The sequence below is a fragment of the Contarinia nasturtii genome, unplaced genomic scaffold, assembly GCF_009176525.2.
Source record: "Contarinia nasturtii isolate CC-2019 unplaced genomic scaffold, AAFC_CNas_1.1 Cnas_scaffold_129, whole genome shotgun sequence".
Classification (NCBI taxonomy): domain Eukaryota; kingdom Metazoa; phylum Arthropoda; class Insecta; order Diptera; family Cecidomyiidae; genus Contarinia; species Contarinia nasturtii.
The window spans coordinates 5,566,749-5,592,003 of record NW_022197486.1 but is presented as its reverse complement, the minus strand read 5'-3'; the positions used below and the strand labels follow the sequence as shown (position 1 = coordinate 5,592,003).

The window sequence follows — 25,255 nt, the reverse complement described above, 5'->3', positions numbered from 1 at the left end:
ATACGCTTTGTGTTTAACGCATTTCAAATGATTAATGCCAAAGCAAGCGAACAAATTATAAACGCCTGCAATTCATTCGAACAACGATAAAATTTGTCATGTGAACTTTTCAATCAAGTGAAGTCTCTGCGAGCATTCATTCAAACAATTCTCTCTTCTCTCTTTTTTTTCGAATAAATAAATCTTTTCTGATATTTCACTAAAAATTCTTGGATGGCGGCTTTCTCTTTTATATCATTTTATGACCAATTCAATTGTTTTGAGTCAATTTTTTACAAAAGAGATTGGGTAATTGCTAGTCATGCGCTTAGTTTTGTGGGCCAAAAAAAATATTTATTGTTTCATGACTTGTGTAAGAAGAATGAATTTTTCGGAAAAATCAATTGTCAATCATTGCTAGTGACCGTGTCTAAAGACATTATAAATGTCTTTTAAATAACATGATAGTCTGTGTATATACACGATTTTTTTGTTGTTATAAAATTTGGGTATATGATGAACAAGTACAGTCGAATAATGGAATTATCTGTAATTGAGTGTGACATCCTTTTATTGTTGCTTTTGAAAACGAATCAATTTATTGCTGATGGCACATACTCAATGCGATGAGTAGAATCGAGCCAAAGACGACTTGCAATTATTAAGACTTAGTATCTAAATATAACTGGTAGAGTCGCTTCAAGTCAAACAGTCTTCGTTATAGCTCACGGTGTGCATCGTCTTTGTTGTTATCCGATGGATTAAGATGTGTGTTGGTTCCTATGACATGTAATTCTGTATCAATATTCTCTTTTTTTCGCCCTTTGAAGGTACGAATGTTGACGGCAACTCTTCTAACACCGACACCTATTTTGGCATCATTTGATATGTTTTGTTGCAGTTAGGGTGAATGTTTCCTGATCCAGTTCAGTTCATTTAAAAAAATATAAAAAAAAAGAAGAAAATTCTTTGATCGTTGTCATATCGTGCCCGCGCGCTACAAACAACAATACGAGAAATAAAGTGAGCGAGAAAGAGAAATAAAATTGTGCGCACGTGTATTTGTGAGTGGGGCGCGCGTACCATATATTCATGAATATAAGATTTGTTTACAGAACGTAAAATGTGTGTAATGAGGGAAAAATACTACACGTCGCCAATCAAATTACTCATTCGGGTACATATTGAGCGCTCTCTTTTGTATTGTGTCGTACTCATGTCGAAATGAAAGGGCTAAAAGTCAGTGTAATTTACCGAATAAATTTACACGGCAAGACAATAGCGATAGCAGCAACTGCAGCAACAGCAGCGGCGGCGGCGGTGGTGGTGATGGTGATGGCACCAGCAACAATATTAAACTGAGCTACTGAATATAAAAAAAACTAAAACACAGAAAAAACACTGTACCGAATAAAAGTACCGAACGCAGAGACGAATTGTACAAAAGGGAAGGAGAAGACAAATTCGAAATTCAAATTTCTACAAACCCAAATTACAGAATATTCAATAGCAAGAACGTGTGCTAACGATAATAATAGATGAGAATCATCGATGGCATTGTGTTGGTAATTCGGTAATTAGTATAATTTTCGATATGATTATGTACGCATCATGCACACTTTCTTTCTCTTTATAACGAGAAATGAGAAAAAGAGTAATTTGTAATCAGATACAGAGAACGGCGTTGACAGATACATCTCTTTTTTTTAGATATATAGATATTTTTATTAGATGGTTACATCTATCGAATTTTTAACTTCATTTACACACTTCCAACGAGGTATAAAGTTGCTTACAATTGATTATATCGTCGTTTTGTTCTGAATTTATCGACAATGAGCTGGTAATAATGGTAAGCAATGAAAAAAATGACGAAAAAGAATTATTCATCGTGTAAATTAATTATTGGAGATGATGCAACTATCTCAACAGCCTGGGGTTTGAATTTTTGAATTTGGTAAAAAAAAATTAATGATATAGGAAGACTAAGATAAAAGATAAAGTCAGTTCTGTCTCGAAATCGTGACAAACTAATTGAAAAATCAAATATCAAGATTTTTTTTGGGATAGACTAAAATTAGTCAAGCAACACGAATGAACATTTCACGACATATAGGTCAGACGGAGTCCGGACAATGTACAAATTATAGGTTCTGACACTGTCCAATCGATGAATGATACCAGTCAAAAATCGAATCTATCTGTTGTAAAATTTCCCAGTTTAAAAAATTGATAAGGTGGTTCAGCTCAAAATCGATTACCGGGACGAGAATTTGGCTCACAAAAAGCGAAGATTTTTTCTCGTCAAAAACCCTAGCTCTTCTCCAAAAGTTCTAGTATAAAGAGCTGGGGGAAGAGGTAAAGAGCTGGAGGTTCTAAAATGCCAAGGGGGACAATGCGACCAATGTCCGTATCTATGACAAAAATATTTAATGCAGTAACAAACCGACGAACGCGAACGTTGATAGCTTTGCATCGAAATAAAAACATGATTCGCATCTTCAATTGGTGTTCACGCAATTATGAACAAAGCGCGCACAAAAACATATTTATTTACGTTTTTTTTTGCGTCAGTATAAGGAACGATGTACGGTACAAAATTATTATTATTATAAATTATTAAGAAATACCATTGCAATTTAATTCTGAATCTTATTTTCGTTTACATTCCCTTTATATTTCTATCACTCTCTATATCTATTTCTGCTTTTCTGCTTCTCTGATCTCTTTCATTGTATTGTCATTGGATTTATGCACCAGAAAACGATGTATGAATGAGTACAATAAAACATTCACATTCAACGAGCATTTACATAATTGTAGGGTGTTGGTGTCGGGGCCGCAACTTGAAGATACTTGCCGCAGAAGTACTTCATTTTTGTTCCGTCAGGTATTTTACGTGGAATGAGTTTGGTTTTTACACTCTCTCTCATTTTACCACTCTATTATCATTTAATGGATAGACACGGAATTTCAGAAGCGCAGATTACTTGTCGTTCATACTGTAACAATTATAATTGTATCATTTTCATGAAGATTGCATGCCCGTAGTGGTGTACCAGTTAAATATTTTCAACGCATCGTCAACTTTTCGATATGAAATAATATGTATTATATATTTGTATATATGTTCGGGTCTGCCAAGTGATGATGATGAATAATAAGCAGACAGATTGATTTGTGGACTTTTGATACACCAGCGATACCGACGATTTTCGTATTTCTAAGAGGAAAAAAATGATGAAGAAGAAGAAGAAGAAAAAAGAGTAACACGGACCTTGTATAAACTAAAAAATTTAATAAATTTTCTCTTCACACACAGGGTCTTTTGTTGGCACGAAACACTGTTTTTAAGCAGACGACTGTAATCGATCATTTGTTCTCCGTCGTTATTGCATACAGTACACGCACACTGGACGTCCAGCGGTCTCGTTTCATTTTTTTTTTTTCGTTGTCGAAGAATCGGTATCTATGTCTTTCTGTTTCCATTTTTTTTATGGTAAATAAGAATAATTCCGTGGCCAAGCAATCAATGATCATTTCAACCATGGAAAATTGTATTGTAGAAGAATCAGCTCTCATAAAAATTATAAATTACAACTAATACAGCAGCGCACATTTCATTAAGATACTGGCAAACACACACACACACGAGCACACATAAATGTTTGCTTTCTTTCGGCTGCGGAAAAAAGAGAGATTCAACGCGGTGCAACGACGAGAAGAAAAAAAAAACCAACAACCTTACGAGTTTGTGTAGAGAAGTACAAAGTCGCATTCCTTATGGTTGGATACTATAATGAAGTCATTAGCGGCATTCTTGAAGTTTTCGCAATGAACAAATGCAGCAACCAGTCTAATAAATTCAATAAATACCCCAGCGCGAACATGCACACAGTCGAACACAAATTGTTGTGTGTAGATTTTTTGATTTTTCTAAGCTGTAATGCCAACTTTCACACTTAGTAGGTATTATTACCAAGAAATTCTAGCTCCTCTAAATGTTTGTTGTTGTTTTTTTTAATACAGAATCTTTTTAATTTAGAAATTTTTTAATCCAAATTTGAAATGGTATATGCGAGATACAATTTTAAACGAAATGATGCATTTGAAAATGAATGTTATGAACAGATCCAAACAATACATGTGAAACGAGGACCGTTGCAAGAAATAACTGAAAATGAGATATGCCATTCCCAAATAAATTACTTTATATTCAAGACATTGAGGCGCACTGTCTTCCAATTTAGAATTTTATTCAACTCTCTCATCATCGTAAATGAAAAATTAATAAACAATTTTAACATTCCGGTGGATGTTTTTTGATTGCGAAACCGAAAAATGCACGAAAAATGATATGAATAAAAATTCCTGAAAAAAATTCGGTGAAATCGGAATGTATATGATCGAAATTATAACATCAAACGTGATATACATTAAAATAAATGAAGAAAAAACGAACGGGATAAATGATTCGTGACATAGTACACATATAAAAGGATTCTGAAATAAAAATCTCGGATGGAATCTCTTATCAAATCACATATTCAGTTGTGAACATACATAACATTTCTAAAATGCGAGACGGAGAGAAAGAGAGAATTTTTTGGGAGTGAATGTGGTTTTTTTTTCGAATATTGAATGGTTTATGTCTGTACCATACTGCAAAAATAGACATATTATTGGAATGGTAAATGAGTATTGTCAATTTTAAAGTCGCATATTTCGGGTATTGAAAAATTTAAGGGCCATTTCAAGCGGCATTCGAAAGGTGACATCTTTGAATTTAACAAAAAATGATGGTCTTAAATCGCTGATTTCAATTTAATTTGACGATTTTCAATTGAAATGGAAAAATGATTTATAATTAGTGGTTTTTGAATTATTTTTGACCCCCATTTTCAAAATAAAAATTGATGCTAAAGACCAGATATGATTAACCCGAAATTTTTTCTTCTTTTAAGTAATATTATTATAATAAAGACCATCTGCGTTGATATAAAAAACGATCTGAAAACGCGACGTTGAAACATAATGTTATAATATATGACAATACAAAATATCCAAATATTGTAACAACAAACAAACACCATTAAGTGAAGAAGAAGAAAAAAATGTATGTTGTTTTTTCGTTCCAAAACTCAAATGACGAATATGCGAATTTATCCGAAATATCTGTAGAGTGGTACAAAAAATTGCATAACACATTTTTAAGTATGTATATTCGAAACAATGATAAAGTCACGGTTGAAATATCGAAAGTAATCCCAAGTAAAAATAGATATAAAAATAACAAAGACCACGTCTACTGTACGACACAAAACAAATTGTGAAAAACCGAATAAAAATGCTACCCTTTGTTTTTTCAAGCAAATGGTGTAAAATAAAACAATTGAACACATTTACAGCGTCTAAAGTGATCTACTTTATTCAGCGAATGTGTACACCGGAGAGGTACTTAGAACGGATATTCGGCACAAACACACACAAACACAATAGCAAAATATCGGCTCAAGTGATTGCTTTCGAAAAGTATTATCTCAGAAGGGAGAACATTAAATCGTCTTAGGTGTGTATACTAGAAAGCAACTACCATAAAATAATGTGAGGGTCACAATTGATGCCTACAATGAGTATACAATATAAATACTTTATCAAGTGACATTTTAGTTTCAAAAAAGCAGCATCCAAATAATCCAAATAAATAACAATAACAGCAAGAATAATAAAAAATACACACAAACATTGATTACACATGATGGAACTAATCTTATGCGTGGAAACCTTCGCACTCAAATCTAGCTAACGTTCAGACTTTAAATTGCAAAGTATATTTATTAAAGCATTTTATTCAGAGGCCATATTTTGCATAAAGTGAAGAATTTTTTTTTGTGTTTGGAAATAATATGAAATTAGTAAATGGATGACATTCCAGTGTATCAAATACAAAATATAAATCCCCGCATGATGAATCAAAAATACAGTCATCGAGAGATTGACCTTTTTGAATTATCGCATTTTTCTTGTTTTTGATGTAAGAAAATACATGGATTAGGCCACACCATATTCTTTTTCTAATACACTTCCAACCACCACCCTTACTGACTCTGCTAAAATCTCGATGTTTAACTTCAAATTCAAAAGTGGTTTTGGTTGTTTCAGTGTTGATGCCATTTTGACAGGTTCCAGTTGTTAAATCCTGGAGAATGCAAATAATTTCGTTTTGACATAGTGTACCCACGCATTAGTTTAACAATCAAAGTCTTTCACAACTACTTTAGACCTCATATCACAGAAGTAGGGGCGATTTCAACGTGTAAGGGACATATTCAATTGACTTTCGCTTGTTTTTGTTTTGAAAATATAATGATTCGCTTTAGCTTATATCTGTTGGATATGACGATAGGAGAGTATGTTTTTCTGACTCGTAAAAGTGAGAATGTTTTTGCACTGAAACTCTTTTTCAAGCGATTTGTTTTGTCACAAAAGAGAGTAAGTACTAGTAAGTTTCTATTCTAACTTAAACTTAGCAAAATAAGGAGTTGATCTACATTAAAGAAGAGTAAGTTATTGAACTAAAAGTGAGTATATGTGAAAATAGTTAATATATTCAACATTTTTTTTTTGATCGGAATGTAACCGACGCGCATAATACTATTTAACAACAGTATGAAAACGACAGCGGATAAGTGAAGGGAACGGAGTCTGTGGTGTTTTCATGGGCACACATAAACAATGCCAAGAGAACATGAATGAACATGAACTTATCGCCTGGTAAACCACACATTCTTCGTTTGCTTTTATTTTGTATCGTGTAACTGCTTCTTCGCACCTACTACATTCGATTGCAATTTCATTGAAAAATGTTAATTAATTTAACCATTTTCATACATAATCAATCACTTTTATTTCAATCAGCAACTTACTCCCCATTTCAACCATTTTGTACTCTTTTTTATTATGTTCATATTTTGCAAACTCTCTTTTTGCGAAACGTATATGGGCTAAATCTTAGGACAAAATCTCTCAAATGCTCCTATTTGAACGAATTTATGATGAAAATTCATACAGAGGCTCCACTTGGATCCCACAATCCAAAAATTAAAAAGAAATCGGTACCATACGGAACTATTGCGGAGAATGGCTTAAAATGGAGATTAAATAAAAGATGCATGCAACATTTCACGACACATTTGTGTATGTTTGAGACAGCTATTAATGTACCTGACTGCAAATCATAAGTAACTTGAAGCGACCATAGAAACAACATATTGGATGACTCAAAACACAAGTCGAGATTTTATTCTAACCCATTCATTCCATAAAATAAAACATGAATATTCAAATTTTAATAATATTGAATTTGATTATTATATAATTATCATTAGAAATGAACTGAACAATAATAATTTTCACCGTTTTTCATTTAAAATTGAAAAAGAATATTTATAAATGGACTTCATTTCCACAGTCCAAATTGAGATTTGACTTTTATGTATTTTATTCTGGTGTTCATGGAGAAATTTGCTCCATTCATGCTATATATAACCAAATAAATTGAATGATTTTATAATGGAATTATTTAAAAGTAACAAAATTTGGATAAATTCACATTCAAGTAGTAAACAGAATGGGAATCATAATAAAATATATGTATATTCCGAACTACGTAGGGGTGAAAAATGTGCAGATGACTTCTTTTGCGTGAACTGATGTGTGCTCGCATTTGCTTAAATTTGTGTGTAAACAATGCAAGACAACATTTCACATTCAATTTTTTTCCTGTTCAATTCCCATTTGTTTGATTGCTGCTCGTCTACTGCTCTCTTAATAACGAAAACAACAACAGCGGGAGAAGAAAAAGGCAGCAACAACCATTCATTTGGCAGGAATGTTTCAAGTCTATTGTGTGAAAGAGTATCAATTTATTTGCATGACATTTAAATTGTTTACTTTTGCTTTTCTCTTCGATTTGGATCGATCTGTCTTATGCAAATACATGAAAAAAATCGACAGCGACGATGAAGATGAAAAATACGAGCCGAGTGTAATTTAATAAAAAAAAGTAGTATTCAATTGGTACCGTGTCTTTATTTCTATTGATGCTGAAGATGATTTAAAATAAAGACGAAATGATTTTTGCTTCGATTCTCTTCCTCTTAACTTCTGTATTTTTTGCTGCCACTTTCTAGCAATTTTCGCATTTGCAAAAATAATTTTAAATTCTTATTACATCGGCATTTCGTTTGTAATCTGGAGATATTACATCTTTACAATCTTTTGATGTATTTTTTTGTTAGTATTTACATAGGTATTTACCATATAATTCTTTATAAATTTCATTCACATAAACATAACGGCTTCATTTTCAAGATCACATTAATTAGTTATATTTACAACCAATCGCGTCTCGAGACAAAAGAAGTGCCTTGTAATCATTGCTAAAGTCGAAACGAATATGTTTTAACACCACAATTTTTCGATTTCTTCGCACTTTAAAATTTTGCTTTTGTAATCATATTTAATGGACTTTTTCGTCTTATTACATTTTGACATAAAATCTTGAAAGCTTTTCTGACGATGGTATTTCATTCACCTTTAAATGTATAACATTCAGATTGAAATACAAACCCGACTACTGGATACATAGATGGTATGATACTTATTTCATCAAATATATATATGAAATAAATGAAGGAATTGAACCTCAACCTTCATGCGTTGAAATTCAATCTCTTTATTTTACAGCATCATCAACATCATTTCAAATTCGAAGACAGCAGACGCTCGGAAAAGTTATACAAAATGTTTGTGGGGTAATTAACTTTTTTGGACAATTTCCAAAATCAACGAAAATATATTTTACGTTCAATATTGATTTTTGATGATTTTATTTTTATTACTGCTGGCGGTGAAGTAATTTCAGTACGATGAGAAAGAAAGAAAAAGATCTCTTGCAGCTAATTTGTTGAATTCAGTTCATATTAACAATTGCGTGGGTTTTTTTCATCTTTTGAATGCACTTTTCGCGCATATGTAGATTTATTAATCACTTATTCAATTCGTAAGATTTATGAGTACCGTTTGCTTTTGCACGCAACAATAATGTTTGGGAGAAACGGTGTTTCGTACCACTTCACAAAAAAGTTGTTGTTTTTTGGGCTAAGAATCATCAAATTGGAGGCAACCAAAATTCTCCTTAGAATCAAAACTTCTTTCATTTCTCGGTATCAAAAAAAAGATTTTAAAAGTTTTATAATCTATTAAAAGGTGTGCTTGAATCACTCGAACAATGCGTGAATTTGCCTTTGTTTGTTTTACGGTGACAAAAATCTTGTAAACATGGCACTTGTAAGACACACGCTTTAAAAATGAACTTTCACGGCTTTACATAGGACAAGAAATTCGCTTAACTTTTCTGGGCATTTACTTTTGTATGGAATAACTTTTCTGAGAGCTCGCTGTATCTATGAACGTATTAGAAACTACACTGAGCAACTTAGTTAGTATATTGTTCATTTACGCAATGACAGGGCATTCTGTATATACATGTATTTTGTTATATATATTTTTTTTTTAAATAAATCTTAAATCATAAATCAAAACACCATAAGCCATAATCCGTAAGTCTAAGTCGTAAGCCATAATAAGCTGTAAGTAAGCTAAATGGTAAATCATATGCGGTGTGAAATATCGGATTTAATTGATGTTTCATAAACACGTGTATGTCAGTAGCGCCACCACAACATTTTACACTAACTACAATTGAGCGGCTGAGAGCACGTCGCAGCTCACTTCTTGCTGTCATTTACGAGAATTTCTGGAGGTAAGAGAAGGAGGTGAGAAGCGACGTACGGTTTTTGCTCTCATCCTCAATTCATAGTCATCGGACATATACCGTTCTTACGAAACGTAGCGCAATTTTGCACTACAACTCAATTTTGCACATTTTACAAATTATCTTTCGCAACATTTTTTTTTTTTTTTTTTTTTCAAAAAATTGTAATAGATAGATTTTTTTAGAACAGTACTGAGTTTTTTACATTTCGGCGAATTTTTTTTTCTGTCCTGAAAAATGTTCGTTTTCATTTTTCTAAAAGACTTCTTCTTGGTAATTTTTTTTAATTTGACCTCTTTTCCGAAAAGAATTATTTTATCTTGTTTTTGGTCTGCTGGTGTCACATATTCAACTATTTCTACTTAAATTTTTCTTCGAGTGACCGATAGTTTGATAAAATAATTTATAATTTCTGCAAAGATTCGTTTTTCGCAAAATATTGAACAAGACTTATACTTTCAAATGTTCAAGCGGTTTGCTTATTCTAATCAAGTAATAAATCGAAGAAAAATGCTGAACTACATACAGATTTTTGGAAGTCTTTATAAAGACTATATTACTACGAAATGTTTGAAATGTGCAACATTTAAAAAAAGAACGAAAAAACATCTGAGCTTGTAATCTAATATGTATCGTGTGTTCGACGAATTTCTTTGTGAATTCACATGGAAAATGATGCTCTCTGATATTTAATTCGATTTAATCCATTGTCTGATAAATGGGTGCTCGTCACTAAATTGAATGCACAAAAGAAGACGAAAAAACTACACACAAACAGAGTCTAACTGTGAAGAGCCAAAGATATCAAGAATGTTTTGTTATTTATCTTTCTCGTCTCGGGTTATATTTTTCGTCCAAAAATTTCAATGTTTTTTTTCTGTGTGTGTACACATTGATCATTATAAAAAGTGCGAAAAATACTGAAAAGAGGAGAGTGCTACTTGAACGAAAAAGTTGTGTAGGCTCAAGAAAAACTGTCCTATTATGTACACACATACAGTTATTTGTTAGTTTTTTGCTTGATTGATTTTTATTATTTGATACTCTTGAACAGGCTGGTGCTCTGACTTGTGGTTTGTTTGAGTTCACAAATTAAATAGTTCGTTTTTTTGTTGTTATTCGTTTTAATTATGTGTCTCATGTCGAACGACTCAATGGGTTTCATCTCCTTTTTTTTCATCTTCTCTGCTAATTCTTCAAACTTCTTCTTGAGACGAAGACCTACTGCGAACCTTTTAGTTTTGGAAAATGCGATCCAACAGTCATATGATACATTTAACAAAATTTGCGCTTGAATCAAACAAATTTCGAACCAAAATGATCATTATATATGTGTGTGCGAGAGTGTGTATTCAAAATTCCAACCACAATTGCCGATGAAATTGAACTCTTTCAGCACGTTTGTTTGCGTTCACGCAGTTTGTCGTTACAGATTTGGAAACTAGTCAATGCCATATCTTGATATATTTATATTGAAATTTATTATTATTTAACGTTCAACCAATTACAGAATTCTGTGAACTGAATGTGTAAAGTTGAATTTCGTTGGCAAATCATACTTGTTTTCAACACCAAATTCGGATCACAAATATGAAAAAGACACGTTTTCACTAGGCTTGAGAAAATATTAAAGAATAAAGTTAAACGATTTTTAGAGATTTTGGAAAGTAAACTATTAGATCATTAACTGAAGTGTTGCAAGTAAATTTGATTTTTTTATGTTCATCTTGTTTATTTTCACATCAAAGTGCAATTTGGTTCAATAGTATTTACGGATTGATTTTTATGGTCAACATATTATGGGAAATTAATTAGAAGAAGCGGAGTTGAGTCGATGGATCGCATCGAATTCACATGTAGAATGTATCTTAATAGAAGACAAGAAAAAGATGTTCACTCGGGTCATTTTCGTCTCTTTTTTTTGTAATTTGAACCCATACTAACTCACTCTAATTAAATTGGATAAAACTTCATCAAAACCCTTTTAGATTTAAAATAGATTTACTTGAGTCAAGCTGATTGTGTTGAACTTCAGTAAAAAATATGTAATTCTCATTGTAGTAATAGTGGTTTGACGTTCATTTAATACAATTTACTAATGAAATCCAACACAATAATAATATCGTTCTCGAAATATTCACCCATTTTTACCGTGTGGAAAGAACCGACAAAAAATGAATTAAAAAACAGTGGATCGAGCACATTTTTTAATATTACTTTTTTTTTTGTTTGGCGGAATTTAAACTGCAGCACAAAAAAGATGTGAGTTATTATATACAACGTTTTTTCAACATTTACTTTATGATAAAGAACCGTTTCACAGTCGTCATTGCAATAATGAATTTCATGACAAATTTTCATGAACGAAAAAAAACTACGGACAAACATTTGCAGCGAACATTTTTCTTCCTTGCCACTGTTTATTCCTTAAACAAACTTCATATTGCTGTGAATGTATCGGATATTTTTTCAGATGCTTGTATCACGCTTAACGTTCTTCGAAGAAAAAGTAAGTGGCATGTTCAAAATTAAGCGCAGCGAGCAGAAACGAACGAACGAACAAAAATATTCGTTTCAATTACTACGAATATTTTAATTTTTAATGTCTATGAACGAGTTCGGAAGCCAACTCTATTAGGATCATAACATTTTTTTAGATGTAGGAATTGGATAGAGACTGTTCATAAGAAAAATATACGTGAGGAGGAGCGCTCCTTTTCAGTGAAGGCAAAATATTAAAAGTTAATTTTTTTTTGTAACATCATGACCCACTCACTCATCATTGCTCCTCTAGCTCCTCAGATCGGTTCTCCTCACACTTATTGCTCTGAAAATTAGAGGATCTGTATTCGACTCCAAAAAAATTTCGCTTTAAGGGGGTGATACCCAAACCCATCATCCATGTGGCAACATCAGCAAATGGAAAGTTCATTGATTCAATGTATAAAGTCACATAATTGTAACCTATATGTAATGGTTTTATGCATCAAATTCATTTTGTCAACTATTGCACCCAAAAAATGATAAATTGCATTATATGCCATTAAATTCATGGTTTTCGTATCTATAACGTTCACGAGATACACTCCACTCTGAGCTAAATTGATGCACAATTTTGATCACAACTGAGTTGTCGTCAATTTTAGCGCCAAAAGAAAAAATCTATCATGGAACGAATATGGTGTGTTTGGGTTTTTTTCTCACTTGAAGCATACCCTTTTTGGTCACTATGTTGTGAAGCATGATACGCATTTTCACATTTAGTCAAACCAATTTTGTATCAACAGTGCTTACATTCTTACTTTGATTGTCCGAGAATGAATGTGATACTTCTCTCGAGATTTCATAAAAGTGTAACACAAAAAATCGATGCAATTTTTCTATGATGATGTTACATTTCCATCAAATCTCCAAAGAGGTCTCACATTCATTCTTAAGCATCCAATTGATTCTTTTCTAATATTGTTTTTGTTTTCATAATCAAATTTAGTTAATTAACAAGAACGATACATCGATTTTTTCATGCTGATGACAACCACCCGCTGTGTGATTCTTTTCCAATTCCTTCTGGATGTCTAAGAGAAATTTCCCTCTTTGGCACAAAAAATATTATATTGTCATTCAATTGGTTCACTTTTATCAGCATGTATATGTTGACGTATTTCCTTTGATTGTTTCGTGCTAATGATCAAAAAGCGAGAAAACCAAGTGAGAATGCAGAGAAAATATCAAAAGGCTCATTTTGCGTTGAAACAATTGAAAATGATTCTCGGGAGTACGAATATATATCGCTTATTTTACCAACAGATTTACGAAGAAAATATCAAACTGCGTTGCGTCATTCGCATTGCTCATATTCTTTTTTATCTAATGATGTATGATGTAGCAAATGCAAGTTCGATGTGATGAAAATGTTTATGTCACCTTTTGTGTATCAAACGAAATCAAAGGCATCAACGAAATCAAAGGTGGCGAAGAGAATCACGACACGCCTCGTTCCATTTGTCATTACAAATTGAGTGTATACATATATTTTTTTCTTCAGTTTACACTCTTTTCGGTTTCAATTGAGCGCGGATTCGTTTTTTGTTGGTAAATAAAAGAAAAAATTCTTGCGCTCCTTACGTTTTATTTAGTTGAATTAAATATTTCATTAATATTAATGCTGTATATAGATTTGGTGGTGTGTTTGCCACCAAATTCGATAAATAAAAAAAGACGAGTGCAACATTTTGAACTCCGTCTATTTAGATAGACTAACAATATAAATTACACAAATATCAAAATCAATGAATTCCAAATGAACAAGAGTATGCGTGCGATACTGCAATCACCAGCATATTCTCGATTCTAAATCCCTTTTTTCCAACCAAACATTTTCGAATAATAAAAACAATAAAGAAATGCCTGCGACAAAGCGATAAGTTTCAAGAGGTAGTTGAAACGCTTCCCTTTGCATGGCTCGCTGACTCAAGTGGTATGTATAAAATTTAAAAATATGTTCATTTGTAAGCATTCAATTAATTTTGCACTTGTATTGACTTGTAAGCATATCAAAAAATTGTTTGTCAACGGCTTGTTGTCCTTTTTTTGGGTGCAGTCTATTATATTGAATGATTAACAATTCCAATCCGTGTCTATTATATTTCCATTGTTGATGGTGTTGTGTGGCGCTTTTCACCTCCACTTATTCAAATATTTCCATTTGGAAACAAATAATGTTGACATATTGTCAATTGCCTACTTGTGAATGCATGTCGAACACTTCACACATTATTTCCGAAATGGATTCGATTGATGATACAATAAGGGACTGAAAAGACGCAACGAATACATCATTTTAATACAACAATCGATCACCATTTGGATTATTCAAGTATCAGTTTTTGTTTTCGTTGTTGTTTTTTCTTCTTCTTTTGTATAAATGAACGTTTTACCATATTTTGTAATTGTTTCAACAGTATCGAATCGGTCCGCATTTACGAGAGCAAAGATAATTTCACTTTTAAAGGAACAAAAGTTTTTCGTTCCATTAATCATTTGAAGTATGTGGGTGGTTGTTCTTTTTATTCTTTTACTGAAAATTCTATTTAAAGCTATTAAAGTCGGAGCATAATAAGTCGGTGTTCATCGTTAGTATGTTTAAAAAAGGCGTATAAATGATTTTATAATTAATGAATTGAAATAGTTAGTTTTTAAGCTGACACCTTGCTTATACTTTTGATACGAACAAACTAAAAACGATTTTCGACTTTTGATGCAGAAAAATTGAATATCAAACTGTTGTTGTGCGACTTTTAAAAGTTCTTTCTCAAATGAATCGGAACCATAAAGAAAATCATATAAAATAAACTTAAACCGAAGAGAAAGAGAGATAATGTTGTCCAATCGACAAATTTTGCTTTTCAACGGTTTTGTTTCTTTTTCGTTCCGTGTCTCAATTTATTATGGATGCATGGAGAAAATGGCTTAACAACTGCTGTTTGTACACACACATGACTTAAAAAGCGGCAGCAGCTCAATGAAAATACATCAAACAGAGAGGCTCTGTTCTACTCACGTCGTTATGAAGTAAAATGAACATAACGATAGTTGTTATTCGCCTCATTTTTTTTTATAAACATACACATAATTTATGTTGCACCAACAAAGTAAAGAACACTCTTTATGTTATATATTTCATTTTATGATTTGAACATTTTTATTAAGATATCTTGGATCGTTTGCTGATAAGTCGGTATATAAAAATAAAATTAAAATAACCGATTCTTTGTTAATGATATATTCAATGTAATGAGTGCAAAGAAATGAGAAGGTGTTGGCCATTGCTTCTGGATATGCATTTTTGTATATGCACGTAAAATGCTGATAAATTTAAATCATATATTTATCAAACGGCGGGATACTAATTGAACATATGAAAATCACCGTCTATCGTGTGTGCGTTTTATGTTAAGTGCATTCATGTGAAGATACTCTTTATTAATCATAAATAAATATTACATAAACAAATAACTGGTACAATGCAAAATACTACTTCAATTTTCATTTGGAATGAAGCATCAAAAGTCTTGAAATTTAAGAGAAAAAAATGATTTTGTGGATTGAATATAGATTATTCATGAATAAAACGAAGAAATGGCTTTATTCTTACAGCGAAGAAATGGCTCTTATTTTACTCCAAATAATAATAGTTGAATATGAAGATTTGTTTAGAAGATATGGAGTTTGAAAAAATTGTGTGGAGCATAAATTTGGAAATGGCTAAGGCGAAGACAGCCGAGTCGGCATGTTTTGCTACTGTGTACAGCATTTCTTCATTTTTATGAATAATATTTCAAAATTTCGCACGTTTGATATCATGACATTTGGAGTTGACGCAGTTGCATACAAAATGAATTTTTAAATGAAACGGCTTACAAAGACGATGATTGCGTTATGAAGACAATGTTTTTGCAATTGGTAGATGCCTATATATTTTATAATAAAGAGAATGTACCGATTTGAATTTTTTTTTTGAAAATCGTTAATGGTGTGAATAATCAAATTACAGTCCACTAATGATTACATGTATATTGTTGGTGTTTTTAATCTCACTAACACTTATTTTCTTTTGCTTCTTGGTAACGAATTTCTTAAATTTACACATTTAAGTGATGAAGAAATTAGATATATGATTAAACTTCTCTAATCGCTCATATTTCAAGGTATTGATTCTAATATTGAAAGGGCTAACTATTGAGTTTGACCATCTATTGATGAAACAAATTATGTCTACACATCAAAGGAAATAATATTGAAAAATCAGATGAGGTAGACCTTTTGTGTGTGGTGAATTGTTTAAATGAAGCAAAAGAGTTTTGACTTTCATTTTTAATCGCGGTCTTATTTGATAAAATGTGACACAAAACCTAGCACAAAACTGGGACGTATTGCATGAATAAAAAAACCAGAGATTATATCAGAGACATATAGATGAGGTAGAGCGCTCTCTGGAGCCGGAGGAGCACTGAGGAGCACGGCTCCTCCTTAGTAAGGAGTAAAATATTAAAAGTTAATTTTAATTATTTATTTAAACTTTGCTCCTTACAGGGGATGAGATGTGCTCCTTATTGCTCCTCAAAGCGCTCTACCTCACCTATATGACTCTGAGAAATAATCTCTGGTTTTTTATTTAAACCTTATCCATGCAATACGTTCCAATTTTGTAACGCTTCTGACGGTTGCAATCCAGAAGGGTGTTAATTTCAACAATTTTTTAAAAACGTAAAAGTAATTTGGTGTCCCAAAAATAAACTGAAGACGGTTTAAAAAAAGGTCTCCACTTTTCCCGAAAAAATCCCTAGCAATTCAAAAGACTTTTCCACACTTCGATTCTAATAAGGTGTTTTTGATTCCACTCGGAAAAAATTAACTTAAAAAAGCAGTTCCAAAATTCCTCACTAATTTTAAACTTCAAAAGATTGAAGAAATGACGAAAAATTGCAATAATTTATGAATTGAATTTTTGATCAAAATAAACAGAAATTTATTCATATTTGAATGCCGACGGCATTTCTCTAAACAAATCGTTTAGCATTCACACCAAGCTCACAGTTCAACTGTAACGATATGGAAATATCATTCTCCAGTAGATATGAATAATGACAGAATAACTCCATTGACCGTTTATTCTTTAAATTATGCTTTGGAAAGCGAACACGATGATTAGTCGTTCACAAATACACAAGTCCACAAATGGAAACAAGAGATTAGAGTTCATTAAATTTTTTGTTTGTTTCACTGCTCCCTTTGTATTTCTTGTTAACCGGAAACGTATTTAAACTAAATCACTTTTTCCTTTTGCCATCAGGTTTTCTAAAATTATATTCATTCACAGTCATTAGGGCAGGGGAAAATGCGTGAAAACAAGAAATTTTTATGAAAATAATATAATTTCACCACGAAAACACACAATGCAAAAATTTGTCAGACATTCCATCCGAAGAAATGGAGATTTTGTTTTCTTGAATTTTTCGTGTTCTTTCTCAAACAACAAAACATAATATTAAACTAAATGACCTTAGCAATCAATTATGCTCAAAAACACGCTGTTTTATTATTTTTCTATCACACCATTTTTGAAAATGTTCAAATTGCGTGCAGAACTGTTGATGTTATTACAGTTATATGATTCAAATTCGAAGTTCCAAAATTGATGAATTGTCTCCCACTTGTAATTCAAATAACATCTTATATATTGAATTATAATTTATTTGTAGCATGCGTTATTTGAACGGTGTGTGTTCATATTAAATATATGATGCGAATCATAGAAATACAAAAGGTATGAATGGATATTCATCAAAACAAAAAAAAAATGTCAGGAAAATGAGACCTTCAACAAGGAAAAGTATTTGTGATTAATGTACAAATTACGCGAACTCTTTCCACTAAAACAATTCACTCTATTATTTCCACATTTCAAAATATGGTTTTTATATAGCAAAAATCATTTCAGGAAATCTTGAGAATAACGGGGAAACAAACAAAAAAAAAGAGAAGATATGCGAACGACTGAACATCAATTTATTAAAGGGAAACGTTAGTTGTGCTAAAGCGTAAAGTGTGTGACACACAGCATGTGGTCTCATTATACTCTCTCACCGAATATGTCCTTGTCGCATCGATTCTCCGATTGTATCTTCAAACCGAACGGTCTTTTTTCGGGTAAGAAATCGAATCGAAAATGACGTTATTTCCTTTATTGTTATATGGACTTTTATAAATTGAGTAGAGCCTGGGCAGCAGCAAGCTGTGAAAATCAAATTATATGTCATAACATTTATTCACTCTCTATGTATGATTTCACATTACGGCAATTCAATAAGAATAATGATTTACATCACACCGAACAAATTATTGGAAACCTCATTAAGGTTAGATATTCTATATATGATATTGGTCATATCATCAGAATGACACTGTCTTTGAAATTAGCAACCAAACACTCGCTTATTAAAAATGTTTGACCCATGGTTTTTTTCTTATTCTTCTTCACACATGTTCATGTATTTATTTATTCAAGTTTCCCAAATAAAATGAAGAAATAGCCAAGAAAAATTGTCGAATGTTAAAAAAAAACAAAAAATCAACATTGAAATTATTAAAATGTGGAACAGATTAATGTGCAATGGATGTAAAAGTACATTCAATTTGTTTGCATAGTCATACGAACAGGATATTCACCATAAACGAGAGCCTACATTTTTAGTTGTAGTTTTTCATTCATTTTTGTTTCTCAACGAAAATGGTTTGGTAATTATGTTGTTGTTGTTTTTTTTTCAGGTTTGTTTCTTTACATTTACTACTCCATTCATTGTATTTTGAACATTTTAAGACGACGTCTTTTGCTTATAAAAACAACATCCATTCTATGCTGTTTATTGTTTTTATTTCCCTATCTCCGGTTCGTTTGAATACGTTTTGTCTAATGCGGAGAGAGAGTCCATTAGATCATTCATTAATATTTTTGCATGTAGATATTCTCTTAAAAAAACATTCAAATTTCTTGTTTTTTTTTTCTTTCTCGATGTTAATTACAATCACCTAATTTGGTTGTAAATATATACGTCTTGTTGTAAATTCATTCATAAATATATATTTTTTTTCACTTTTCTTTCACTGTCTCTATCTCTGAAATGCAAATTGAAGAAAAAGAAAAAAATGTTACCTGTTTTTTGCAGCAGCCGCTCGATCACGTTGCCTTCGATTTTTGAACCAATTTCCTACTTGCGTTGGCGTTAAACCAGTTGCCTGAGCCAGTTCACGTTTTTTCGTTGGATTTGGATACGGATCTTGCAGATACCACTCTCGCAGAAGGCTTCGTGTACGCTCTTTAAAGCAGTGTGTCTTTTGTTCACCATCCCAGATCGTCCGTGGCAATGGAAACTTCTTACGCACACGATATTTATCGACAGGGCCTGGAAAAACAGAATTTGACCAATCTACAATTTTCAATTGGTTGTGCTATTGACACGATTTGTTTTTTTTGTTACCTAAAGGTCGGCCACGCAACTTTTCCGCCTCGTGATAATGCGCTTCAAGCCACATCGCTTGCAATTTCCCATGTGAATGCTTTGTGAATTTATGACGTTCTAGGATTGTGTATAATTCACTGATGATTCAGTATGTTTATCGAAAACAAAGTTTTTTTTGTCGCCCAAATAGAAAAGAACAAAAAACAAAATAAACAAACAATTCATTGAAAAATAATTCTTCAAAATAAACAAAAACAAATTGAATACGCAGGGGTTTCACGATTTATTTTAGTTCATTTTGTTTCACTACATTGATATTTTAACTAATGTGATCTGATTTTATGTACTGAAAATTATTCTCTAAATCTCTAAATATTCGATTTTCACTTATGCATTATTTATCAGGCGACAAATTGACCGTTTAATTGATTATTGCCTACTACATTGATCTAATATCATTGACTCTTTATATACTCCCAATAAATTATATTGACTCTTTTATTAAAATCCACTCTGCACAACATTTCAAAAAATAAAAAAAAAATTAAATTCTCCAAACTGCTTGAAAACCTCGTATCCAACGAATAAGTTCGGTCTCAATTTAGTATGGTTTGAAAACGAATACGAGTTTTTTTTTCTTGGTAGTTTTAGAGCAATATAATCCAATCAATTCACACGAAAGTGCTTTAATGAAAACTATCAAACAAAAAAACTGCGTTCTAATGCACATCACTTATCTAATTAATATCATCCGCATATACGTACCGAAATTGACCAGTGTGATAGGCAACAATAGCTCTGGCTCTTAATACAGCTTCTGAATGTTCAAGTTCACGTAAATTTGGAAATGATACCGGTAAACTCCATAGAAATCTGGCCAAACGTTCAATATCACCCGATTCTTCGAGCGTTTCACAAACGGTTGCCACTTGTGACGCCGTAAAATTTAACGTTGGCAATGCAAACAGTGGACTGGGTGCCAATATTGGATGAGGATGATGAGCAGCAGCGGCAGCCGCAGCTGCAGCTGCAGCAGCTACATTTTGATTTAAATGTGGGGTGGATGCCGCGACTTAACGCGAAATTCAAAGAGAGAGAGAGAGAGAGACAGAAAAAAAACGGTGCAAATTTAGTTTCAATCCAAAATTAACAGAAGAAATTTGGTTAAAAATCGGACTTTTTTAACGCATACAGATACTATTTTTTTATTAACGGTAAAAAGTTAATTGGTTCACATTCGAATCGGTTTTCGAAATAAAAAATAGTTTCAGATTGTCTCGTTTCATCTCTTGTCCAGAGAAGTGATAAAAATTCACCTGGATTCGTTGGTGTTGTTTGCAACGGCACAGGAGGACTGGCTCCTGTTCCTCTACCAACTGCCATTGAAGGTCGAGCGACCGCCAGATTGAATATGTTCGGCGCTATTTTGTAATCGTAATTTACTAAATGTACTTTTTTACTAGTTACTAGTTGGTTTCTACTTTTGTTTCAATAATTTGAAACTAACGCACAGAAAACACGGGTGATTTTTTTCTTCTCTTTTTAATCTACACTGCATATATAATTGATTTGCACTGTTCCATGTTTTATTTATTTTTTTTTTAATTATGTTTCAGAACATAGGCTTGATTCAAATAAATGTCATGCCAACTTATTTTTCCATATTTTAATCACTTAATTTCAATAACTGCCGTTGGTTTATTCATTTGACGACCAAAATTGTGGATATTCGAATAATTTTTTTTCTAGTTCACATTTTTAGAAGTCAAATTATATTATATTTTTAAAACAAACACAAATCACATTATCGCATGAAATTGATGGTCAAGTTTCTTTCTCTCTTCCTTCAGATGAAACTGAATATGTGAAATCATCAAACAAACAATATTTCAGAACGAATTCAAATCAACGACTTTTATGACATTAATTTTATTTTTTAATATAGAATCAACGGCCGTACATTTAAATCGACGGAAAAAGAACTCCCGAAAAATCATTGAAGAAAAAAAAATCCAACGAAAGAATTGACGAGTCAAACAAAATTGAGTGTAAAACTAAAATGATTTGAACTAAATTGATGATGAGGAAAAAATTGGGTTTATAGTGTGTGTTGCGCTCACGGTTGCTGTCCAAGTACGAATGCACACACGTCAAGAAGAAAACACATTGATGCCCAAAAAACGAATAAAACAACATAAAAACAACCGAGTTTCTATTGAATATTATCCGTTTAGCAAGACCGTTCACTGACTACTACTGCCTGCTTCATGAATGTTGAAACATTAAACCCCATATAAATTACACACAGCCTACATTTCCATTCTTCATTTTTTTCTCTTTTTGCATTGCCCTCTTTTCATTCGTTCTTCTTCTTTTCCACTTCAATGTTGTTGTTGGATATATTGTCGATATTGCTGTTGCTCTGTGTGTTGATTGGGGCATATATTGGATGAGTTACTTTAAAGCTTATTTTACTCAGCCTCATTGCTTGCTGCTTATACACATATACAGTGTATGTGATTCGCACACACACAGAAAGAGAGAGAAGGAGAGAGACCGTCTTTGTGTCGTTGCCTACTTTATGTTGGCTATCCATTATACACGGTTCATACTGAAACTACGATAATCTATGAATACAATATGTCTATTTAAGTACAAACACATGATCATCTCTCTTTCACACACAAACACACACACACACACACACATATAATTACACATACACGTTCGCATGAAAATGCATATATGCACAGTCACACACATACACTTTCTATCTCATTCATACCATTCTATCCAAATATATACTATATGTTCACAATCTGCCACTTCTTCATTGTAAATCATATATTGCTCTTATGCTGCTGCTGTTGCTTTGCGCACGGCTTTGGAAAAGAGGTCGAACTATTATACGTTCGATTTATAGAATGACACGAACAGAAAATTGAGCGCTCTCTCTCTCTTTCTTTCTCACTCTTAAATTTTTATTATATTTTTTGAGTATATCATCGCATCGTAACTATCGTCATCACAGCTATATCAATCCAAACCGAGTAGATGTATATATTGCAATCGTGTGTCACTTGCATGCATTTTACTTATATTCATTTCGGGTAAAAATGTTTTACACAGTGTTTACAGTGTCTGTTCTTGACTCGCTCACTCTCTTGGCCATTTGCCCACTTTTTCAATTACACATTTGTCGGCTCATTCGCTCGTTATCGTTCTCGCGCGTTTGTGTCTGTCTGTTTCTCTGTGTGTGCGTGTGTTTCGAGAATAAGTGTGACTGGTTTTCATTTTCAAAAAATTGTATATGTTTCATATTCATTACTGGTTTATATGTGAGTGATTTGTATGTGATATGCCATATCGACACATAACTTAGTCTGATGAGATCCCTTCGAAAAATCACGCATGTGGTTGCGAACAAATAAATCATTCATACCTTTAAATAGTTGACTCAATGAACCAAAAAAAAAAATTATATATTATATACAACTAATGAACAGTTGAAAAAAAAATCGTTGTTTGAAATGATGTTGAATTTGGTAGCATAGTATGCGAAGCAGTAAAAAGTAGAAGTAGCTGTAACGACAACAAACAATTCGCAGAATAAAAAAAAATAAAGACAACTTTGTAACGCCCCAAATCAACATTATACCAACGAAAACAGCTGCCGTCGTCGCTTCTGAAATCTACGACGCTGTTTTGGCACACTGTAAAAAGGCTACAAATAATCATATCAAAGCACCAAAAAAAAGAACGAATCTATTCAACCAATCGAGAATTTGAAAGAAAAACCAAGAAGCAACATAGAAAATTGATAAAGTAGCCACTTGCTGTCAACTTGAATTAATATTTGTTAAAACATTTTGATTCCGTTAAAAAAACCGATAATTCTATCCAAAAGAAATTGATCTAAAAAGTATTGTAATTATTTCTATCGAAAACAAATATATATTTCGAAAACTTGTTTAGCGCGAATTTCATTCGTACCATAACCAGAATACAGTATATCCATATCCATTATTTATTTTGTGAACAATACGGATAGCAAACTGATTGCACAAAAACTTCATTCATAGTGTTTTCATATACATCCCAAAATGCAATTGGCACGTTACGTTGATGTGTTGGTATGTTCTTTTTTTACATGGAAATAGGATCCATGGATACTATACCATACTATCTTTTTTTAATATGATGTCGTTGCACTTCAATGAAATTTGTTTGCCATTCATTCTCGGACATTCAATTTAATTCAATGTAAACTAGTATTTACTGAAACACTTTTTTTTTCGGTGACGATGTGTGTGTGTGTTTTTTTTTTTCGTTTGGATTTTCATGAATTTGTTTTGTTACACACAATATTTTTTCGCGTAAAAAACACTAAAGTACAAGCTCATTCAACTCTCTTTCATAGAAATATCATCGTGATATTGGATGATAGAGAGATTAGTTTGTTAAAGTACGCCAATCAAAACAGCAAAATGGGTGGAGCCAAAATACACTGTTATACCAGCAACAATAGCAGAATGTTAATCAACTGTCTCGCTTTAGCCAATGGTGTCTGTGTGTGCGTGTATTTGTGCGAGGCCCAAACTTCATTGTATCCCAAAAGCTGTAACTCCTATGATTCGAATCATTGTAAGGTTGTAAAATAATATGGATATAAAGTAAAGAACAATGTTTATTCATAGAAACAAAATTTAAAAAAAAATTACGTTGTTTACCTTAGCATCTGTAATTTTGGATTTGGAATCATCACTCTAAATAAAAAAGGGAGTGAGATGAGATCTTTTTTTTACTCAAAATAAAAGTGAGGAAATGTATCGGAAAAGAGGAGCACATATGATATACCATTATTTGCTTATGTTCGTATATACACATTTGGCAAATAGTTACATTATTTAAAAAAAATATATAGGAAAATGAGATGATACGCTCAATGTGAAGGCCTACATTTTAATAATTACATTTTTTTTCTTCATTAGGTGCTAATAGTAAAGGCAAATAATTGTTCCCTCTTTTTTATGCACGAATAGTCAAAAATTGATTTTTTGTAAATACAAGAGTATATTATTAATGTTCGATTGATTTTTTAAATCCCGGTCGATGAAAGCATAAACATTGTTTTGATTATTCCATTACAGATGAACGTTTTTTTTTATCACACGTCAATTCATTAGGGGTCATTTCATTTTCCATTCTAATGGTTGATTGAACAGGTATCGCTCGTGCTTTTTATTGGAAGAAAATTTCAAATAACGGCAAAATCGAAAATTAAGACAATGTCTCATAATTCTCATTAATGACGGAAAACATCCAAAAAAATACGTATCGCTTCATTAGATTCTGTTAGGTTTCAAAACCTTTTTTTATTCAAATTTAAAAATGTTGATGAAAAAAAGCTAATGTTATC

The 25,255-nt window shown here is 32.1% G+C and overlaps 1 protein-coding gene across 2 annotated transcripts in view; it reads right to left on the bottom strand.

Moving 5' to 3' along the window:
- The window catches only part of LOC116347164 (homeobox protein SIX2), a 37,084-nt gene extending 15,009 nt beyond the window's left edge, over positions 1-22,075 (bottom strand). The window contains exons 1-4 of one of the 2 annotated variants that reach the window (XM_031777656.1): positions 21,153-22,075; positions 20,602-20,908; positions 19,855-19,973; positions 19,530-19,803 (exon numbers count right to left, since the gene is read on the bottom strand). In XM_031777656.1, the coding sequence (XP_031633516.1) occupies positions 19,530-19,803; positions 19,855-19,973; positions 20,602-20,908; positions 21,153-21,219 (767 nt within the window). In that variant the 5' untranslated portion in view covers positions 21,220-22,075. The remainder of the gene's footprint in view (positions 1-19,529; positions 19,804-19,854; positions 19,974-20,601; positions 20,909-21,152) is intronic. The other variant, XM_031777666.1, reaches the window with a different exon arrangement.
- Between the last annotated feature and the right edge of the window lie 3,180 nt (positions 22,076-25,255).